At 41.9% G+C, this 22,903-nt stretch overlaps 1 protein-coding gene across 1 annotated transcript in view; it reads right to left on the bottom strand.

Moving 5' to 3' along the window:
- Window positions 1-5,021: 5,021 nt before the first annotated feature.
- LOC115139885 (olfactomedin-like protein 2A) overlaps window positions 5,022-22,903 on the bottom strand; it is a 31,212-nt gene continuing 13,330 nt past the window's right edge. The window contains exons 3-8 of the mRNA XM_029677727.2: window positions 22,210-22,317; window positions 21,584-21,760; window positions 21,187-21,442; window positions 10,920-11,234; window positions 10,484-10,669; window positions 5,022-8,722 (exon numbers count right to left, since the gene is read on the bottom strand). Of these exons, the coding sequence (XP_029533587.2) occupies window positions 8,118-8,722; window positions 10,484-10,669; window positions 10,920-11,234; window positions 21,187-21,442; window positions 21,584-21,760; window positions 22,210-22,317 (1,647 nt within the window). The 3' untranslated portion in view covers window positions 5,022-8,117. The remainder of the gene's footprint in view (window positions 8,723-10,483; window positions 10,670-10,919; window positions 11,235-21,186; window positions 21,443-21,583; window positions 21,761-22,209; window positions 22,318-22,903) is intronic.

Below are 22,903 nucleotides of genomic sequence, written 5' to 3'. Positions count from 1 at the left end.
CATTGTTCTTGGCCAACCACAACCCATTTGGTCAGTCTCTCTGCTCTGCTCCCCAACACCCAGACGAGCACTGCTTTTCCCTTCTTAAACTAGGCCCAGATAAATATTAGGATATTTGTTTTATTTGTTATTTTGTGTCTGAAAAACAAGAGAGGAGGGTGTTGCTAGTGTAAATGCAGTCTGGAAGTGATTTGTAGAATTCGTATGATTTTTTTTATTGGGGATTCCTCTGCTTCACTCAATGTTTCTGTTCCGCTGAGGGTTCCTGTTGGAACATGATAATCAGCATGACTTCAGTGGAGTCCGTCAGTAGTATGAAGGGACAGAGAAATACTGCAGCAGACAGATGATGTCATTACACTGATGCAGTTTGATCTTGTTACAGTCAATACAAAGTAATACGTGTGTATGTCATAGTATGTCGGGGTGCAGTAGAATGTAGACAACTGCAACGTCTGTAATGGCACACCTTAGAGTGACTGACAGCATCCAAATAAATGTTAGTCCACTACACATACATGAAAAAAGAACAAATGAATAATCGTTGATAACTACAGAACGGACACAGTCTGGAGAGGCATATCGGTGATCATACCACTGCATACCTTTCGTGCCTGTTTGTTGACAGATGTATCCTCTGTCACCATAGTGACCAGATCCTTGCCAAGTGCTGAAATATTATAAATATGTTTAGTGTTCTGGAAGACTGGCATCAGGCACATTGTATTTAATATGGTGTGACTTTTGTTCATGCTTTATTAGGTTGCTCAAACTGCTATTTAGTCTTCTAAATGGCTCTATTGTATTCAGGTTTGACTACAATGCTGTAATGTATAATCCATAGGGGAAAGAACATACAGTGAACAAAATGCATAGGCTACGCTTCATTCATGAGTTCGTATTAATAACCTGCACTGGCTAATGTTTGGAATACACAGTGAATAAATCAATCATTACACACTATGTTGACCATAGCGCCACAAACACCTACTCGAAATCTCACATTTTTAAGCCAGGCATTTTCTTTGCAATCCTCCAACGCCTCTGATCCAACAGCTAAACATTGTGTTTCACTTGGAAGATTTCTTTCCACAGCTGATGTTTCCTGTGTGCTCACTGTACATGCCCTGCAGTCCATAGCCGCAAGCGCATACCAGCCTGAGTAGGAGTCTCTGTGCCTGAGGCTGATGCTCTGCTACAATATGTGTTGCCAAGGTCCCGACACAACCACTCCTCCTTGATAATCTCCAAAGACTCCATTGTGTCTGATACAATGGCTTCCCTTAGTGCTCTCTTTAGACCACTAGGCTAGACTGTAGGAAAGCCCCCTCTAAAACTAGCATGGGACATAACTGAATGTGTGCCAACTCCCACAGACAAGTGAAGGGGAAGGCACTTAATACCTTTAATTGGATAGTTATTGAGTATGAGACCTCTGGGCCATGTCTTGCACATTAGAGCTAATAAAGCCTACAGGTTTGACGACAAGACAGCTAATCATGAGTGCCATTCACCTTCCTCATTATAAAAGGCTTTGGCCTGCGCTCATAGTTCACTGTCCTAGTCCTGCTCCCTACATCCTGCTCAATCAACTGCTTTTCAAGTGACTGACTGGCTGCAGGAAATAGCCTGTGGGATCTTAATTAAAGTCATGTTGAGGCTGCACATATTGTTCTGGACTAGCATAAGCTTTCATGAGCTCTGTTTCCTCAACACATTTCATTTAGTCGGCACTGGTGGAATGTGTTAGCAATGTGTTATCAATAGGAATTAAAATATTTACTCAGAACTTAATCGTTTACGTGGAATGGATACATTGTTGCGGAGCGTATAAAACTCTACAATGTGTTTTGCGTGCAGTGTTAATGTCTCAATGTCTCTCATTGAGATCTAATGTCTATAGTAGTTCTTGGATGATCTCATCTTTCTTTGCTCTCCCACCTGATTTCTTTTGAACGGCATATGAATTGTTCTTGTCAACCTCACGTAACGTTTATGTGCCAGAAAAATCTCTGGCCATGTGATTTGCTACAGATCACAACATATCTGGCCCGTCAATCATCATGTCATTTTCTCTGTTCATGTTTCAGAGCTCAGTGACTCTGGGGTTTTCATGGCTGGAGATGTGCATTTCCTATATGTCCATAATGAGACTAATATACCGAGAGGTCTCTGCATACTCGTTTGGAATAGGGTGTGGAGCTAGAGATGCGTGGAGAACATGCAAAGGTCTCTATAGCGGGTGTGTATGACATCATCATTGAAAAAAGGCCTTGTAGAGGGTCTTGGAGGACAAGCTCTCTCAACATTAACCCAATCCATTCCTGTCCATGTAAATAAAGCTATACATCCGCTGCTTTTATCAACAGCCGACTCAGGTGATCTCCGGTCCTGTGACACTTAAGCTCTAGTGTCAGGAAGGACACAGTGCTGCATATTTGAGGCTAATTTGACACGGTTGAATTGGACTGAGATCGTGAACAGGGTCATCACCAGAGCAGGAGGCCCTGTTGATGTGAACAGGATCACTTTGAGTAACAGGAGAGCCTTCGTGTTAGACAATGGGACCTCAGCACCCTGAGTCATGTGAATTCTCACTGTTCCTCATTACAAAACTGACTGACCATCATTGTCCCATGCTGCTTGACAACAACATGTTAGCATCTCACTGTACCGTTGGAGTTAGCTAGCAAACAGCCATTAACAAAACCATAAAACAGAGTTCATTACACAGAAATGTGTACCTCTCAATCTCGCGATGGAAGTATTGGTTGTATTAGGCGACGAAAATTCCAACATTGTGTGCAAAGCTGTACTTTAAATAGCGTTGCTGAGGGGGTGTTTCATGTTCCCAAATGAGGACCACATGAGAGGACCACACCCCTTATACATTTATCTCATGCTCCATTTCCACTCCTCCCTCCAGCATTGCCTGGCTCAGAGCTCAGAGCTAAAGTTGAAGAATTTCACATCCCGAGCCAGCCAATCATCCTGCCCAACCCTTGTTACCGTGACCCCAGGGCAGGCCGGCTCCTTTAGTGCACTTGGACTTCCAATCAAGCAGAGCCGAGTGACCTTTGTCCTGGAACAAAACACAACTCATGAGAGTGAGTTTGTGGTGCTATTCAGGGAGAGTTAACCACACACAAAAAACTCAAGAGGAATCATCGAGTCATTCAACTGCGTCCTGTCAACACATAACACTGGGCAGTGAAAGTCCTGCTCCCCATGGCATCCGCTGGGTCTGCCTGTGCACATTTGCACTTCTCACAGCAATATTTAAAAGTAGATTTTTTTTATGTCATCCATAGCACAGAGACAAGCACAACGGGTTGTGCATAGTAATAAACTCAGCAAAAAAAGAAACGTCCCTTTTTCAGGAGATAAGATAATTCGTAAAAATACAAACAACTTCACAGGATCTTCATTGTAAAGGGTTTAAACACTGTTTCCCAAGCTTGTTCAATGAACCATAAACAATTAATGAACATGCACCTTTGGAACTGTCATTAAGACACTAACAGCTTACAGACAGTAGGCAATTAAGGTCACAGTTTTGAAAACTTAGGACACTAAAGAGGCCTTTCTACTGACTCTGAAAAACACCAAAAGAAAGATGCCCAGGGTCCCTGCTCATCTGCGTGAACATGCCTTAGGCATGCTGCAAGGAGGCATGAGGACTGCAGATGTGGCCAGGGCAATAAATTGCAATATCCGGGCGCCTAAGACAGCGCTACAGGAAGACAGGACGGACAGCTGATCGTCCTCGCAGTGGCAGACCACGTGTAACAACACCTGCACAGGATCGGTACATCCGAACATCACACCTGCGGGAGAGGTACAGGATGGCAACAACAACTGCCCGAGTTACACCAGGAACGCACAATCCCTCCATCAGTGCTCAGACTGTCCGCAATAGGCTGAGGGAGGCTGGACTGAGGGCTTGTAGGCCTGTTGTAAGGCAGGTCCTCACCAGACATCACCAGCAACAACATAGCCTATGGGCACAAAGCCACCATCGCTGGACCAAACAGGACTGGCAAAAAGTGCTCTTCACTGATGAGTCACGGTTTTGTCTCACCAGGGGTGTTGGTCGGATTTGCGTGTATCGTTGAAGGAATGAGCGTTATACTGAGGCCTGTACCCTGGAGTGGGATCGATTTGGAGGTGGAGGGTCTGTCGTGGTCTGGGGCGGTGTGTCACAGCATCATTGGACTGAGCTTGTTGTCATTGCAGGCAATCTCAACGCTGTACATTACAGGGAAGACATCTTCCTCCCTCATGTGGTACCCTTCCTGCAGGCTCATCCTGACATGACCCTCCAGCATGACAATGCCACCAGCCATACTGCTCGTTCTGTGTGTGATTTCATGCAAGACAGGAATGTCAGTGTTCTGCCATGGCCAGCGAAGAGCCCGGATCTCAATCCCATTGAGCACGTCTGGGACCTGTTAGATCGGAGGGTGAGCGCTAGGGCCATTCCCCCCAGAAATGTCCGGAAACTTGCAGATGCCTTGTTGGAAGAGTGGGGTAACATCTCACAGCAAGAACTGGTGAATCTGGTGCAGTCCATGAGGTAGAGATGCACTGCAGTACTTAATACAGCTGGTGGCCACACCAGATACTGACTGTTACTTTTAATTATGATCCACCTTTCTTCAGGGACAAATTATTCAATTTCTGTTAGCCACACGTCTGTGGAACTCGTTCAGTTTATGTCTCAGTTGTTGAATCTTGTTATGTTCATACAAATATTAATATTGCTGAAAATAAACGAAGTTGACAGTGAGAGGACTTTAGTTTTTTTGCTGAGTTTATAACATTTCCAAATAAAAATCCTTTCTGTCAAAAATTGTGTATCAAAGACTGTGACATTACGAATAACAAATTGCAGTGCTGTAATTAGTCATGCACATTTCTGTGTAAACTTAACCAAACCATCAAAATAGATTCAAAATACGTATTAGTCATTAAAGTGGTTGTTTCAAAACAAATCAAATATGATAGTAAAATGCTCAAAAGATATTTATGCAAAACTTTATTTGAATTAGTGGTCTTTATAACTCTTCATAACGGCAGTACATGCACTACATGCAGGTACAATCATTTATGACTCATCATAGATCAGAAACTGTCAGAGGTTCATGGATTAGAATTCCTTTAGAAGACGGTACTGTACATCTGTATGCATTTACATAATTGACCTCAATGACAGTTAATTTCCTATGAAGTAATGGTTTACAAATATGCCAAAATGATGATGACAGATGTAGTGACCGTGTAAATGTTACTAGCAGCAACAACCGTATAGTTTTCATTCAAACAAAAAATTAACATATAACTTTATACAAAATGTATGCAAAGCAACAACAATGGAGATATGAAGTATACATTTCTGGAAAATTACAAGTGAATACAAAATCTTCAGTTTAGAAACTCGTGTATATTGTTTTTGTGAGTTCATATACAGTACCAGCCAAAAGTTTGAACACACCTACTAATTCAAGGGTTTTACTTTATTCTTACTATTTTATACATTGTAGAATAATGTTGAAAACTTCAAAACTATGAAATAACACATATATAGTAAGTAAAAAAGTGTTAAACATGTGGGAACTCTTCAAACTCTTCAGTAGCCACCCTTTGCCTTGATGCGTTGCACACTCTTGGCATTCTCTCAACCAGCCTCACCTGGAATGCTTTTTCCAACAGTCTTGAAGGAGTTCCCACATATGCTGAGCACTTGCTGGCTGCTTTTCCTTCAGTCTGCGGTCCAACTCATCCTAAACCATCTCAATTGGGTTGAGGTCGGGTGGTTACACATCCTGGAGGTATGTTGGGTCATTGTCCTGGTGAAAAACAAATTATATTCCCACTAAGCGCAAACCAGATAGGATGGCGTATTGCTGCAGAATGCTGTGGTAGCCATACTGGTTAAGTGTGCCTTGAATTCTAAATAAATCACTGACAGTGTCACCAGCAAAGCACCCCACACCATCACACTTCCTCCTCCATGCTTCACAGTGGGAACCACAGATGCGCAGATCATCAGCTCACCTACTCTGCGTCTCACAGAGACACGGCGGTTGGAACCAAAAATCTCAAATTTGGACTCATCAGACCAAAGGACAGATTTCCACCGGTCTAATGACCTTTGCTAGTGTTTCTTGGACCAGGTAAGTCTCTTCTTATTGGTATCCTTTAGTAGTTTTTTCCCCCAGCATTTCAACCATGAAGGCCTGATTCATGCAGTCTCCTCTGAACAGTTGATGTTGAGATGTGACTATTACTTGAACGCTGTGAAGCATTTATTTGGGCTGCAATCTGAGGTGCAGTTAACTCTAATGAACTTATCCTCTGCAGCAGAGGTAACTGGGTCTTCCGTTCCTGTGGCGGTCCTCATGAGAGTCAGTTTCATCATAACGCTTGATGGTTTTTATGACTGCACTTGAAGAAACTTTCAAAGTTCTTGACATTTTCTGGGTTGACTGACCTTCATGTCTTAACGTAATGATGGACTGTCATTTCTCTTTGCTTATTTGAGCTGTTCTTGCCATAATATGGACTTGGTCTTTTACCAAATAGGGCTATCTTCTGTATACCACCCCTACCTTGTCACAACTGATTGGCTCAAACGCATTAAGAAGGAAAGAAATTCCACAAATGAACTTTTAACAAGGCACACTGGCAGGTAGCCTAGTGGTTTGAGCGTTGGACTAGTAACCGGCAGGTTGCAATATCAAATCCCCGAGCTGACACGGTAAAAATCTGTCCTTCTGTCCCTGAACAAGGCAGTTATTTCACTGTTCCTAGGTCGTCATTGAAAATAAGAATTTGTTCTTAAGTTAAATAAAGGTTAAAAAAAAGAATAATAATTGAAATGCATTCCAGGTGACTACCTCATGAAGCTGGTTGAGAGAATGCCAAGAGTGTGCAAAGCTGTCAAGGCAATGGGTGGCTACTTTGAAGAATCTTAAATATAAAATATATTTTGATTTGTTTCACACTTTTTTGGTTACTACATGATTCCATATGTGTTATTTCATAGTTTCGATGTCTTGACTATTATTCTATAAGGTAGAAAAAAGTAAAAATAAATAAAAACTCAAAACTTTTGACTGGTACTCTATACTCAAAGCATCCCTCGTCCTCACTGAAAGAAACAATTTTAACAGTTAACACTACAGTACGCAGCAACATTTATACAAGTTTAAAAACAAACATCGTCAATAGGCCTGAAATGACAATTACAGATGATCATAGTGCTAGGTGACAGGATAAGAGTTTGATGGGCCATAAAAATCAAATGGGTGGAATATATGAGCCGTTCGTGATTTACAATGGCATCCCAATATAGAGTCCACATTGACCAGGAACCTTGTTGAGTACGGGACGTATGGTATGCTGTCAAGTGTATTGGTTAGTATGCATTGAAAGAGGAATGTTGGCTGTTGAATCTAATATGGGCGCTGCTGGACTGTCCATAGATCCGGTAAAGAGGTCAATGGAACTTGACCAATACAATGAAAATGCCATGGAAACGCTTGGGGGGGAAAGATCCGAATCTCCTCACTGCCCCCCATTAAAATTAACCTACATTTAGGCTATTGTTTATATGTGTATTTCACAATATTTTGAGGTGAAAATCAGAGTATAATGCTGTATGGATGTCAACCCCAACACATGTTCATGTCATAATCACCAATGAACTGCATTACAGTTAAAAACAACATTGACTATCACCATAGATTTCTCAGTGCTAGTTATGCTACCAGCTTATACGAACGGGAGTTACCATTTAGCAGTTACTTCTTCTAAACCTGAACAGGGACTACTTCTAAATGTTATGCAGCAAAAACAGCCAAATATATCAAAATTGGACTTTAGTAACCACATTGTAGGCCTGTTAGAATACATCAATGATAATGGGCTTGATGAATATCCACTTCATTAGATCAGATTTGAATGTGCCCCAATCCGGCATCCTTCTCCTATCCCCTGTTCCATTGACCTCATTACCGCATCTATTACTGAGCATCTCTCTTATCTCTATGGGGATAGTGAACTTGTCATAGTGCTGATGGCCTATACTTTACCTGAGCGCAAAACCCCTGTGCTCATTGGTCAACAAAGTGTATGTTATATGTAATCTGGTGTCCATTGTCCCAGGCGTACAGGACCTTCTCCTTGGGATTGTAGTCGATCTGGGTGGTGTAGGCGTATTCGTTGGTAAAGGGCAGACGAGGAATAGCCTCTGAGTTGGTGTGGGTGTCGTAGGCATAGTTCACCTCCCCTTCCTTCTGGTTGTAGACGTCCACAGCGTACAGCACCCCACAGATGATGAAGCAGTTCCCGTAGGAGTTCCTCTTCAGGCCCGTCCTCCAAGTTGTCTCCTTCTTCATGGACAGATCCCCAGGGTCCAGCTTACTGAGGACGATCACCTCCTGCTGAGAGTAGTCATAGTCCGTGGCAGGGTAGATCACCCACAGTCCACTCTCGTCCACGGCAAAGTCAATGTCCGAGTGGCCTCTCCACTTCCAAGGGGTGGTGTCCTCGTAAACCACGTCATGCAGGAGGGTCCAGGCGGCCACGTAACGCATCCTTAGGTCGTACTTAATTATGTTTTTGGTGAAAGCTCTGTTGTAGTAAAATGCTCCGTTGTACACCACATGGCCTGTGCCGATCCAGTTGTAAGGCAGTTTGAAGAGGTTGCTCCAACGACCTAACAGGACCAAATATATACATGTTTAGCGAGCGCTAACTACATACCATGTTGCCCCCACCCCCAGACATTATGCCAACATCATGTAAAATTAAGAATAAATCAAGTCATTCAGGGTTTCACAGGTGTCACAAACACAAACATTTTAATAGTTCCATAACAGTTTATACAATTTGTTCACGAGAGACGGACTAGTTTCTGTTTTATTATCCCACTCCCTGCTGTCCAAACAGATGTTCTGTTATTAGGGTTACACTCATATCTGGTCACATCTGCTCTCTTACATTTCCACCTCAGGAAGTGTGATTTAGATAATGAATGAAGCTGCAGCGAAGGACAAAAACAACCCCATAGCACAGCACTTTTGCCCCCCGAGGCCAGCCCATGCCTCTAATCCCTCAGCTATGGCCAGTTCAAATGGGAGGCCAGCCCTGCCTAAGCAGAGATCACAGCCACTCACAGAGATACCTAGCCATCCGCACGCTGCTGTGAGCTCACCACCCTTCTGGATATCAGAGCAAAATCTCTGTACGCTTTGCAAGATGTTAGTGAGTTTCAAAAAACATTGTCCTAACACCTCTAAATCAACCAGGCCAGTCCTGTGAGAAAGATCATTTGACCCAGTCAGTTAAGAGGAGTAATCTTATTTCTCTCTCCAATTACTAGAGCAAGAAGGGGTGGATTTTTCCCACCCAGCTGTTTTAGGAACTTTGTGTGTGGAATGAAAAGCACAGTATGACAACTAAAACCTGGAGTTTGAGTCTCAAGCTGCGTCAAGATCACTTTGAGTCAAAATGCATGTCGAGATCTACCACTCAGACAAAAAAGGACTTAAAAAACGTAAGTCTATGTAACACTAACCAATTAAAAACAGTTCTGTTGCAATTAGGTTTGTGCAGTAGGCTATAGGCCCAATACATTATCACTGCATATTGGCTACGCTTGAATTGTCGTGCCAATGTTGTTCTTCTCAGACCATTTTAAAATTATATTTAAAAATTGTTAGGCATATGATAACACTGGTAATAGATCATTTGTTGTATTACCTGTGAGGCATAATTATTTGAATATTGTTTTACTGGACTGATGGCCTGCATCTGATGGTCAGTCTGAGGGGAGGGAGCATCAGTCAGGAAGTTAAAGCTTGGTCGCAAATGGGTCTTCCAAATGGACAATGACCCCAAGCATACTTCCAAAGTTGTGGCAAAATGGCTTAAAGACAACAAAATCAAGGTATTGGAGTGGCCATCACAAAGCCCTGACCTCAATCCTATAGAAAATGTGTGGGCAGAACTGAAAAAGTGTGAGCAAGGAGGCCTACAAACCTGACTCAGTTACACCAGCTGTCAGGAGGAATGGGCCAAAATTCACCCAACTTATTGTGGGAAGCTGTGGAAGGCTACCCGAAACACTTGACCCAAGTTAAACAATTTAAAGGCAATGCTACCAAATACTAATTGAGTGTGTGTAAACATCTGACCCACTGGGAACGTGATGAAGGAAATAAAGGCTGAAATAAATCATTCTCTCTACTATTATTCTGACATTAAACATTCTTAAAATAAAGTGGTGATCCTAACTGACCTAAGACAGGGATGATTTTTTACTAGGATTAATTTTCAGGAATTGTGAAAAACTGAGTTTAAATTGATTTGGCTAAGGTGTATGTAAACTCCTGACTTCAACTGTATCTCTCTATTTTGCATGAGAATACTTGTCGAAACCTGGTCTATAATATGTATCTCTCTATGCCATGCCCACCTTGCTTGAAGTTGTCCAGGTTTCGGAACTCCACCAGGTTGTTGCCATAGTAATAGTTAGTGACGTAGATCTTGGAGTCCTTTGCCAGAGGATCCTTCATCCATGCTCCCTCATTCCTCCCATAGCTGTGCTGCTTCTCTGGTAGCTCGATAGACGCCAGGGTCCCCTCACAGTCTAGGATCTTCCCTGCCAAGTACAGCTCAAAACAGTCAACACAAAAACTACCAGAAATACTGGATAAATAATGGCCTGCATGAGTTTCCAATCATCCAATTTCACAGTCACACATATTCTGGCAGCTAAACGTTACATGCTTATCTGTTACTGAACTGAACAGAGTCACAGCATTGACTGTCAGTATTGCTGTAAATGAGCACATTCAGTTGATATAGGGTGTAGTGTAGTATACAGTAGGGTATTGTGTTGGTCAGGCTACCTGCTCTGTGTAGGATTGGCCGGCTGTTGTTGTCTGAGTTGTCCAGGAAGAGCATGATGGTGGGAGCTGGTCTGTCTAGCCTTTCTACTGCTGCTGCACTGGTGGTGGTGGTGGTGGTGGTAGTAGATGGCATTGTGGTACTGGCTGTTGTTGTTGTTGTTGCTGCCATTGTTGTCGTGGTAGTGACAGCAGTTTCTGTAGTGGTTGTCGAGTCAGCTGTGGTTCCCTTTATGGTTTCCAAGATGATTTCAGCGCCTCCGTCCTCCGAGTGTGTCTCTTTGACGTGTTGGACGGTTTGAGTCTTGGCAGAGTTGTCTGAGGATAAAGGGATGAAGTGTTGGAAAGCAGGCCCTGGAATTTAGTTACTCAAAATCAAACTCTGGAGGGGCCTTGTCTTCACGAGATTTCATTAGAATTAACTGACTAAAATAGAGCCTCAGAGCCACAGGCCCTGTATGAGCTGCTTTTGAGACCTCTGTCAGAGAGACAGACACTGTACAGTACCAGAGATTTCCCGGGGGCCACATCAAAGGGGAATGCATTAGTTATGCAGCACACAGAGCATGCCAGCTTCCTCTCACTTTCTCTGTCCCCTCCTCTGTAACCAAGTCGGTCCCGCTAACCTCTGCCTCTGCCTGTTTGGATTCAGAATTCCACAGTCCTCACATGACATTTTCTTATCCTTGGCCATGGAGAGAGAATAGTAAAACAGAGGACAGTACCAGGAGGAGAGGGCCAGGCTGAGTCTGCTCGCCTCTGTTACTCATATTACTAGAAATGTATCAGTCTAACTGAAATCCCAAATTTCCCGCCTGATACAAACTGCCATGAAGGTCATGGGTATGAGGCAACACTATTTCTGAACAGACCGTTAACAGACAAGCGGAGAAAATGATTTCAGATCCCTCCCATGTACTATACTCTCCTCCTCAAGTAGACGCTATAGGGTCCTCATGTGTAAGCTTAACAGGTATAAGCACTCCTTCATTCCCATGTCCATCAAATACCTGAACAGCAATATGTAAAGTGTGTTAGTACACCACTGACAGAATAAGGGAATAGGCAAAGTATTATGTATGTGGCTATATGAGAAGTGTATCATGCTATGAGTAAAGTGCAATGTATGTATTATGTTGAGTGTGTAATGTGCAGTGTTTATTTTGTATACAGCAGTACTGTGTGTCTAAGACAATTTTCCCATTGGAACATTAAAGTGAATCCTATCCTGTCCTATCCTGTTCTACCCTAGCCTACTCTCACTTCCTGTGCTGCTAGACACATGTGAGATAAAACGCCTCTCCCTGCTACATAAGCAGCGCATCTGCACAACACTCGCTCTCTGAACCTCATAGTGCCAGCCGTGCACACTACCTGACCACATGTATCTGTTAAAGGCTTAACAGCAAGATAGAGAGTCAGGGAAAGCCTTAGGAATCAGGAGGCAGGCATAGATAAGATAATGTGCTGTGGGTCTCTAGAGTCAAAATCACAGGTATTGTTGTGGTGAAAGAAAAGCCACATTGTCTTTTATCTGATAGATGCAATTCACCTTTGAAAAAAAAGGCCCTCCTGTTCTTTGTGAGAGATTATGGAAAGTAAGCTGATTCGCTTCACTGGATTGACAAAAGTGGCTGGACTCACCAAAGTATGGCTAAACGGCTAGGCATGGCAGAACACATGATCTAACAGCATATGTGCATCTGAACCTTGAGCAAACCTAGCATACCTATCCATTCAACTAGAGTTACACAGCAAACCAAAATTGGTTCCCAGAACATTCGTTAGGTTGTAGCAAATGTTCTCATGACACAAAAAAATGTCCAGACGTGCTGATGATTATAAAATGTTTGTATAAAACATTCGCCTGATGTTACTAGAACGTTCTTAGAACACATTTAATCTGTGCTTTAAATGGTCCCAGGATGTTTCTTTAGGTTGTAGGAACATTGTGGGCATATAACAAGAGATTCCGAAAACACTTAAACCGTCCAGTTAGGCTGACATTCAGATAATGTTTCTATCTGCGTGCACAAAACTTTTGATGTTGCAAGAATGTTAACAAAAAATCCTTTCTGAGTTCTTTATAGGTTCCCAGAACATTTAATTAGGTTGTGGGAATAATGTGGGTACATTACAAGAGATAGGTTCCCAAAACACAAAAGTGTGATGACATTCATACAATGTTTTGACCTGATATTACCACAACATTCTCAGCATGCAAATGTCTAGCTCCTTAAAACCTGTTTGGGATAGGGGGCAGCATTTTCACTTTTGGATGAATAGCGTGCCCAGAGTGAATTGCCTCCTACTCTGTCCCAGATGCTAATATATGCATATTATTAGTATTGGATAGAAAACACTCTGAAGTTTCCAAAACTGTTTGAATGATGTCTGTGAGTATAACAGAACTCATATAGCAGGCGAAAACCAGAGAAAAAATCCAAACAGGAAATGGGAAATCTGAGGTTTGTAGATTTTCAAAGCTTGGCCTACCAAATACCGTGTCTATGGGGTCAAGTTGCACTTCCTAAGGCTTCCACTAGATGTCAACCGTCTTTAGAAACTTGTTTCAGGCTTCTGCTACAAAGGAGAGGGGAATGAGAGCTGAATCAGTCATGGGTCTGGCAGAGTGTCTCAGGCTCGTGACGCGCGGTCCCGACAGAGTTAGCTCTCGTTCCAGTGCTTTTCTACAGACAATGGAATTCTCCGGTTGGAACCTTATTGATGATTTATGTTAAAAACATCCTAAAGATTGATTCCATACAATGTTTTTACATGTTTCTACGACCTGTAATGGAACTTTTCGAGTTTGTGTCTGGACGTAGTGCTCGCACCTCATGAAGATGGATTACTGGGTTGAACACGCTAACAACAAGTGGCTATTTGGACATAAATTATGGACTTTATGGAACAAATCAGTCATTTATTGTAGAACTGGGATTCCTGGGAGTGCCTTCTGATGAAGATCATCAAAGGTAAGTGAATATTTATAATGTTATTTCTAACTTCTGTTGACTCCAACATGGCAGATATTTCTTTGGCTGGATTGGGCTGTCTCTCAGATTATGCTTTTTCGGTAAAGTTTTTTTGAAATCTGATACAGCGGTTGCATTAAGGAGAAGTCTATCTTTAATTATGTGAATAACACTTGTATCTTTTATCAAAATCACCGGATGTTTCGGAATCAAAACATCACTGCACATAATGCAACATGAAAACTGAGATTTTTGGATATAAATATGCACATTATCGAACAAAACATACATGTATTGTGTAACATGATGTCCTATGAGTGTCATCTGATGAAGATCATCAAAGGTTAGTGATTAATTAACCTAACACATTCATATGTTGTGCATTCGCTGTAAAGCCTTTTTGAAATCGGACACGATAGGTAGATTAACAAGAAGTGTATCTTTCATTTGCTGTTTTGGACTTGTTAATGTGTGAAAGTTGCTGCCTTTTCAGGAGGAATGTTGTCGAGGGGTTCCGCTAGCAGAACGCCTGCCCTAGAAAGGTTAAAGAGCGACTGCCTTTAAAAAGCAACAAATCCCTCAGATGATTTTCTATGTTGCATCAATTCAAGTCTGAAACAGTTATTCTAGTGATACAATTGAATCCAAAGCGTAAATAGGATAATTTTGGTCATAAAGTCAGTTTTCTCTTAACCTCTCTGCGCACGGAACCCGGTAGCGGGATGAAATTCGACAACATACGGTGATCGCTACATAAATAGTCATATTAAACATTCATGAAAATACAAGTGTCTCACATATTTCGAAAGCCTAGAATCTTGCTAATCCAACTGCGTTATCAGATTTTAAAAAGGATTTACTACGAAAGAATACGATGCGATTATCTGAGGATAGAGCCCCATAAAAAACAGCTATTTCAACCAGCACAGGTGTAACAAAATCACAAATGGCAATAAAATAAATTGTTTACCTTTGACGATCTTCCTCTGTTTGCAATCCCAATGCTCATTGTTACACAATGAATGGTCTATTGTTTGATAAAATCCATTTTTATAGCCTAACACGAAACATTTTGTGAACCGCTTGTGTCGTGAATTCCGTCTCATTCCATTTTCGACGACACACTCGAGGTAAATACACACACAGAACGTGACTTTTCCAGTCATGTTTGGTGTCATTGCAATCAACTGGTTTGCGTGACGTATTGACTGAAAGAAACCAATTTGACGACAATAAGTAATGACATCATTGTGCACCAATGATTTGCCCGCTGTTTCGTTGATTGACTGTATTTTAACCCAATGACCACTGATCGTCTTGAAATCTAGCTGGGTAGATAGCCAATGAACTGAGGTAAACGGCAATATGTAATGTTTATGTGTTGGAAGACATTTACATTTACATTTAAGTCATTTAGCAGACGCTCTTATCCAGAGCGACTTACAAATTGGTGCGTTCACCTTAAGACATCCAGTGGAACAGCCACTTTACAATAGTGCATCTAAATATTTTAAGGGGGGTGAGAAGGATTACTTTATCCTATCCTAGGTATTCCTGAAAGAGGTGGGGTTTCAGGTGTCTCCGGAAGGTGGTGATTGACTCCGCTGTCCTGGCGTCGTGAGGGAGTTTGTTCCACCATTGGGGGGCCAGAGCAGCGAACAGTTTTGACTGGGCTGCGCAGGAACTGTACTTCCTCAGTGGTAGGGAGGCGAGCAGGCCAGAGGTGGATGAACGCAGTGCCCTTGTTTGGGTGTAGGGCCTGATCAGAGCCTGGAGGTACTGAGGTGCCGTTCCCCTCACAGCTCCGTAGGCAAGCACCATGGTCTTGTAGCGGATGCGAGCTTCAACTGGAAGCCAGTGGGAGAGCGGAGGAGCGGGGTGACGTGAGAGAACTTGGGAAGGTTGAACACCAGACGGGCTGCGGCGTTCTGGATGAGTTGTAGGGGTTTAATGGCACAGGCAGGGAGCCCAGCCAACAGCGAGTTGCAGTAATCCAGACGGGAGATGACAAGTGCCTGGATTAGGACCTGCGCTGCTTCCTGTGTGAGGCAGGGTCGTACTCTGCGGATGTTGTAGAGCATGAACCTACAAGAACGGGCCACCGCCTTGATGTTAGTTGAGAACGACAGGGTGTTGTCCAGGATCACGCCAAGGTTCTTAGCGCTCTGGGAGGAGGACACAATGGAGTTGTCAACCGTGATGGCGAGATCATGGAATGGGCAGTCCTTCCCCGGGAGGAAGAGCAGCTCCGTCTTGCCGAGGTTCAGCTTGAGGTGGTGATCCGTCATCCACACTGATATGTCTGCCAGACATGCAGAGATGCGATTCGCCACCTGGTCATCAGAAGACCAACCCATGTAGTAAACTCCGGCGTAAAGAGGGTCATTCGCCATTGAAGTTTCATACCGGAAGGAGCAACGCATGTTGCGCACAGCGTTGTTTTGGTAAAGCGCATATTCAGCTGTTTATATATCAATCAGTATGGCGACTAAGTCAGGGAAAGCTAAATCTAAGTCTAGATATACAGATGTAAACACAATTTTAGAAGAAATTGATCGAGGACGATTAATTTAGTGATTCCCAAATGGCGGAATATTTTTTGAACGGAGAGGACATCGTTTTGGACTGGTAAGTTCTTCTCATGCTAATGCCGTTGTTTGAAATTAACAATATAAAATATTATTTGTGAAATGAAATATACAGCCTATTTGAGGCTGTTGAGGGGAGGGCAGGCCCACAACAATGGCCAAAGTAAAATGGAGACAGTAGATACAGCTGGTCTGTTGTAATATAATAGAGACAGTAGATCTAGCTGAAATGTCATAATATAAATGAGACAGTAGATCTAGCAGGTCTATAATAATATATTCAACCTTATGTTCCCTGTACTCTATATATATCTGTTTATTATACCTGTTGATACAGGGCTCATATGTGAAACTATTCTAACTGAAAATTTTCTTTCACAGTGACACTGACTTTGAATGGGAGCCCCCAGTGCCAAGGTGTCCATCCCCCACTGAAGCTGGTTCATCCAGCTCCTGCCACAAGTGGTGTTCATCTGCCCAAATGTATTTCTGCAGGCATGGATGTGCTATGGCACCTGGTATCAGCAGCATAATATTGTATAGAGGACTGAGGGTCTTCCAAATATTGAAAGTGTTATTTTGTAAATGTATATATTTTTTTTCTTCATGTTTTTTCTCCATTTTTTTGGGGGGGGGTGTGTTAGAATACCATTTTGGTATTTTGTATATAGTTATTCCATTCAAAATGTATAACTTCACCAATTTGGCCACTTGGGTACATTTGGGCTACTATCACTTCATGATAAATGTCATGTAGCACACTCATTTTGGAAGTTATCATTCTTAAACTTTGCACAAGTACTATTGCCCTCTTATGTTTTTCACTGAAATTGTCCAAGGCACTTCTCCCCCGATTGCTCAGTTTGGTCGGGCAGCCAGCTCAAGGAAGAGTCTTGGTGGTTTCAAACTTCTTCTATTTAAAAATGATTGAGGCCACTGTGTTTTTGGGGCCCTTCAATGCTGCACAGTTTTTGTTGGTACCCTTCGCCAGATCTGTGCCTCGGCACAATAATGTCTCAGAGGTCTTCGGAAAATTCCTTTGACCTCGTGGCTTGGTTTTTATTCTGACATGCACTGTCAAATCTGGGACCTTATATAGACAGGTGTATGCCCTTCCAAATCTTGTACAATCAATTGAATTTACCACAGGTGGACTCCAATCAAGTTGAAGTAACGTCAAGATAGTCAATGGAAACAGAATGCACTCGAGCTCAATTTTGAGTCTCAGAGCAAAGGGTCTGAATACTTATGTAAATAAGGTAAGGTAAAACCTGTTTTCGCTTTATCATTATGGGGTATTGTGTGTAGATTGATGAGGGTGGGAAATTATTTAATCAATTTTAGAATAAGGTTGTAAGCTAACAAAATGTGGAAAAAGTGAAGGGGTCTGAGTACGTTCCGACTGCACTGTAGATGTAAAATTGCGCAACTAAAACATAATCTGCAATTTAAAAAAATTATGACAGATTTCTTGAGTTATCTTAGATTCATCCTGGGGATTTTGAGTAAGTGAAATAGGCTTCCGTGTCTACAGTGTCTCATGCAGGACAAACATCATTAACCAAATGCAGAATCAGTCAGAAAACACTCCTCCAAGACTGAAATCGCATTACAGCGTTACAAGTACACAGCATATGAAGAGGATGGGAATATTTGAATAACTCAAACATTTAGTTCTGTTTCCTGATTGACCATATTAGAGTGAAAAAACCCTGAAAGGCCACAGTTATCTCCTGGTGGCACAGAGGGTTAATGCTCTGGTTGCTGATTTTAGGTTTGCAGATTCAATCCCACATATTCTTTAACCATGTTTCTTTTGAAGAAAACGGTGAAATTGAAGCTCAGATACACTCTACTAAAAGAGAGGATGTATTTATTTCATCCAGATTTTTTAAATCTAGCCAGAAATGCAGAATTGAGACTAACTGTAAAAATAAAACATGGACTGTTCACATTTTTAAAAGACACACCCAATATAATTCCTACTTTGAGTCGCTTGACATGGCCCCCCCTCTCTTATTGTTCATAATCTGAAAAGCAAAACTGATCCTAGATGAGCACTCATCGTTTTGGATACCTTGTAAATATGGGCCCAGCAGTATGCCATATATAAAGAGGATGGGTGAGGTGATGGTGAATAACTCAGTTATCGGGTATATCCCTGGGTTAGTTATGTGTAAGAAGGCTAAAAAGGAAGAATGGAATTCCTGATTGACCATACTGCCACACTGAAAAAAGAAGGCGTAAGAGAGCTTCCCTGGTGTGGCAGAAGATAAAAAACCTGACTTGGGAACCAAACATTGTTGGTTCAAACACCACATGTGCATATTTTCAGTGTATGAAGTGTAAAGATATAGTTGTGTTTGTACTGTATGATTGAAGGCTGTTCCAATGTGCTCTAAATTAAAATGCTGTGTACAATACAGTCCTCAAATGCAAATTGCCATTAAATCTGTAGAGAAACATACTGGGATGTATTCCAATCTGCTTTAAGGAGCTACACATTTGCATGCTGAGAATGTAGTGGTAATATTAGGTAAAACTTAAATATAACATGTTCTAGAAATGTTCTGAATACCTCTAAGACAAGGTCAACTGTGGAGGTCTAGTCAAAAGTCCGGACACACCTACTCAGTCCAGGGTTTTTCTTTATTTTTTACTATTTTATACATTGTAGAATAATAGAAGACATCAACACATATGGAATCATGTAGTAACCAAAAAAAGTGTTAAACAAATCTAAATATATTTTATATTTGGGATTTTTCAAAGTAGCCACCCTTTGCCTTGACAACTTTGCACACGCTTGACATTCTCTCAATGTCTTCACTATTATTCTACAATAAAATAAAAACCATTGAATGAGTGGGTGTGTCCAAACTTTTGACTGGTACTGTATGCTGCGTGAACATCAATGGAATATTATGTTAAACCTAAAACAAATATACTATGAACGTCATAAAAACAGACTTAGTTGGAAATTGTGGAACATTATGCAACATTGTGGGAATGTTCTGTGCAACCTTTGTGAATATCACAAGAATATTCTTGTAAAATTAAGGGAATGTCCTGTGCAACCTAACTTCAACATTGAATGAATGTCATCACAACTGAGCATATTTTTTTATTTTCGCAACCATGTGTGTGAGGTGTATACTTTTGTTTCTAAGTAGATTTGTTTAAGACTACCAAGAAACACTGTGTGACACTGATTTAACCCACGGCAGTAAAATGTTTTAAGATGGTGTGTCGCCTTGTTAATGTCCAAAAGCGGAAGGCTCTCTTTCCATTTCCCCTGAAAACCAGAACATCCAGTTGTTGGGGACTCGGCAGAGGCTGGCAACAACCTAACCAACGTTCTGGGAACTTTCACAGAACCAATTTTGGTTTGCTGGGAAAACGGTACTTGTACATTGTGTTATTACATTACCTGGAAAACTAATGAGAACTTTTTGTGAATGTTCTGTGGTGATGTGCAGAACAAGGAGAACAAACCAAAGTTATTTATTACATTAAAAAAAGTTTTGGGGACGTTATCATACTAATGTTAGATAAAACTCGAGATTAATGGGAATCTTAGCTAATGTTCTGGGAATGTTCTCGGTTTGTTTGGTATTGAGTATTAACTATTCTGTAACCACTCCCTCTTCAATCAGGGTTAATTGGAAAATGCTTTGTTTAAAAGAAGACATTGTATCATCATATCTTTGTACTCCCTGATGAAGGCCATGCAGCCGAAAGCTTCGGACTTTTAAAATCTTTGTTCCATTGAACATGCTATACAAATAAAGGCATTTTTATTAATTATATGAAGAGTGCCTTGGTCCTTCTTTCTTTTTGTAAACTTAAAGAGGATTTGAAGGAGTCAGGAAATGTTTTGTCAACTTTCATCTGCACAGTGATGAGGTTCTCCCACACATTGTGTGCTAGGCGTGAAGCTGGGGCATGTCCTGGATGTGGCAATGTTATTGAAACAGCATTCCTTTAGCTCGATGTATTATGTCAATACAAAAAATAGATTTCCTGCTCGCTGAATGCACACAAGCAATGTGATCCTCCAATGGCCCAAGCCCTGCTTTGTTAAAAAACAACAGCAGGATAAGTCTTGTCCTGAGGATCTGGTGATCTACAAGATGAAGGATTCACTGTTTTACTTCCTCTAGCAGAGCTGCCAAGAGTATACATGTAGCAGGAAGATTTACACTCTTTTATCACACCAGTGCGAGAACATCATATTTCACTCAAATCTAAATGACTTGATCTATACAGAAATAGAATGTACAATATCTGTCTCCGTTGGGAACATGAAATATTTCTGTATTCGTTTTTTAAATTTAGCTAGGCATGTCAGTTAAGAACAAATTCTCATTTTATAATAACCCCGGCCAAACCCTCCCCTAACCCGGACGACGCTGGGCCAATTGTGTGCTTCTCTATGGGACTCCAGATCAGTGTTGTGTAATGCAGACCCCCCCCCCCAAAAAAAAACCTTACATTTGAATTGGTTTAGTTTAAAACAATCACAATAGGGTCTGAGCACATTAGAACAGCATATAAATGATCTCATACAGGCTGGCTGAGCACTGCTAACTCAGCTGAAGTCACATTCTAATGTTGTCTTAAGGGGTGAGGGGGCTCCATACACACTGGGCTGGGAGAGAGAGTGGTCAAACTCTCCCCCTGTATCGGCCCCTTTTCTCTCACCTTTACCGCCTGTGACATGCCCGTCCCCATCCACCTTGGCTGCTTTGTAGTATGTGATGCCCCTCACTACCCCCGGCTGGTGCCCTGCCACCTTGGCCTTGGCTGTGGGGTCAGGCTTGATGGGCTTCCCAGGTTTGGTGCTCTCTTTCTTGGGTTTTACAACCTTTTCCTTGGGCGGCTTGGGAGGGGGCTTAGATGCAGGGGACTTTTTGTTAGGTTTTTTTACGGTCTCTTTGGTTTTCTCATCATTGGTGTCCTGTAAACATTAACATTCAAGCCTGTGATTTACGGTGCGTCTGTGTGGGCATGTGAACGTTTGTGTGTGTTTGATGTGCAATTTGTGAGCAAGCTTTTGTGTGTGTGTGTGTGTGTGTGTGTTTGTTTGAGACACACTTACCTGAGCTTTGGTCTCTGTTTGGTCTTTCTGCAGTAGCTGCAGCCCCAGGCTGGAGATCTCCTTCTTGATGCTCATCATGATGTTTGAGTAGTTTTCATACCTCTTAAACTGGTTCGTCAGAGTGACCATGCTGTCCCTTACAAACTCATTGTCCCGAGTCAGGTTGGTCTTGATTGTCTGGAGAAACAGACGTGTTCTAAGAGTCAGACCAGTCCATTGTACAAATGTGCAAATAACTCTAACCAGAAAGGAACCCTTTTGTAAATAGATTATAAAAACGTTACTTTGTGTGACTCGTTCTCTGGCGGAGCCAGTCACACAAATCTCTATCCCCATTCTAGTACATATTTTCCTGTTAGAGAAGTGAATAACTGTAGGGTTACTGTAGCCATGCAGTTTAGGGGGGGGGGGATTACTAGTATCCAATCACAAACCATTTAATCAGCTCTGTCTCCATAAAGGACCGTAGACAGCTTTAACAGCTTAGAACCCTTGGAAAGATCCCAATACACTCAAACACAGTATGTAGAAAGGCATGCAAACCTAGTGTACCCTGGTTGTTGTTTTATGTCCAAGTTATTGTGGCACTTGTTCCACTATACCAGGATGTTGTTTTTTGTACTTACCTCCTCTAGTGTGTTCATCTGGGAGACCACCTTATTGATGTAGGAGTGAACCTTCATGAGGTCCAGACTGTACAGCGTCCCCTCCAGTAGGTCCACCATGGAATGGAGCTTCACACCCACAGCACAGAGGAGAGTATTAACATGAAACAACAACCAGGCTTAATCTATGGCTGAGTCTAAATCCACTGATGATGGCCTGGGGCCGAAACGTTTGTGTTTTGTTTTCACCTTTCCATTATACAAATTCTTGCACTATCATTTTTTGGGGGGGCACAGTGATGTTCTAATAAACATGTTTATTTTTCATTCAAGCCTCAGTTTTTGACAATGTGCGGGTCGCCATCTCTTCCAGTATTCTTTTTTTTTTTACTCCTATGTACCTGACACTATTCAGTAGTAAGGAACTTAAAAGAGTGCAGAAGGCCTAAATCCAGTCAGATCACACATCTGGTTCTGGTTGTTCTGTTCATATGCTACATAGCGTGCCTCCTCTCCTCTCACTGCCAGTTAAAAAGGAATGTGTGCTTCAGATATGAAGGTCCTCAGAGGTGCTGAGATGTTATTAGCAGATGGATATCAGACAGACAATCCAGTGATGTCATAGTGAACTGTCTGTGTAACAACCTGGGACACCTTGAAGCTTTCATTTGAACAATTACACATGAAATCCTGTTTCTGCTTCTCCCATGGTTAC

The sequence above is a fragment of the Oncorhynchus nerka genome, linkage group LG13 (assembly GCF_034236695.1).
Source record: "Oncorhynchus nerka isolate Pitt River linkage group LG13, Oner_Uvic_2.0, whole genome shotgun sequence".
NCBI lineage: Eukaryota > Metazoa > Chordata > Actinopteri > Salmoniformes > Salmonidae > Oncorhynchus > Oncorhynchus nerka.
The sequence above is the reverse complement of the archived record's forward strand: the minus strand, read 5'-3'. Positions and strand labels throughout refer to the sequence as shown.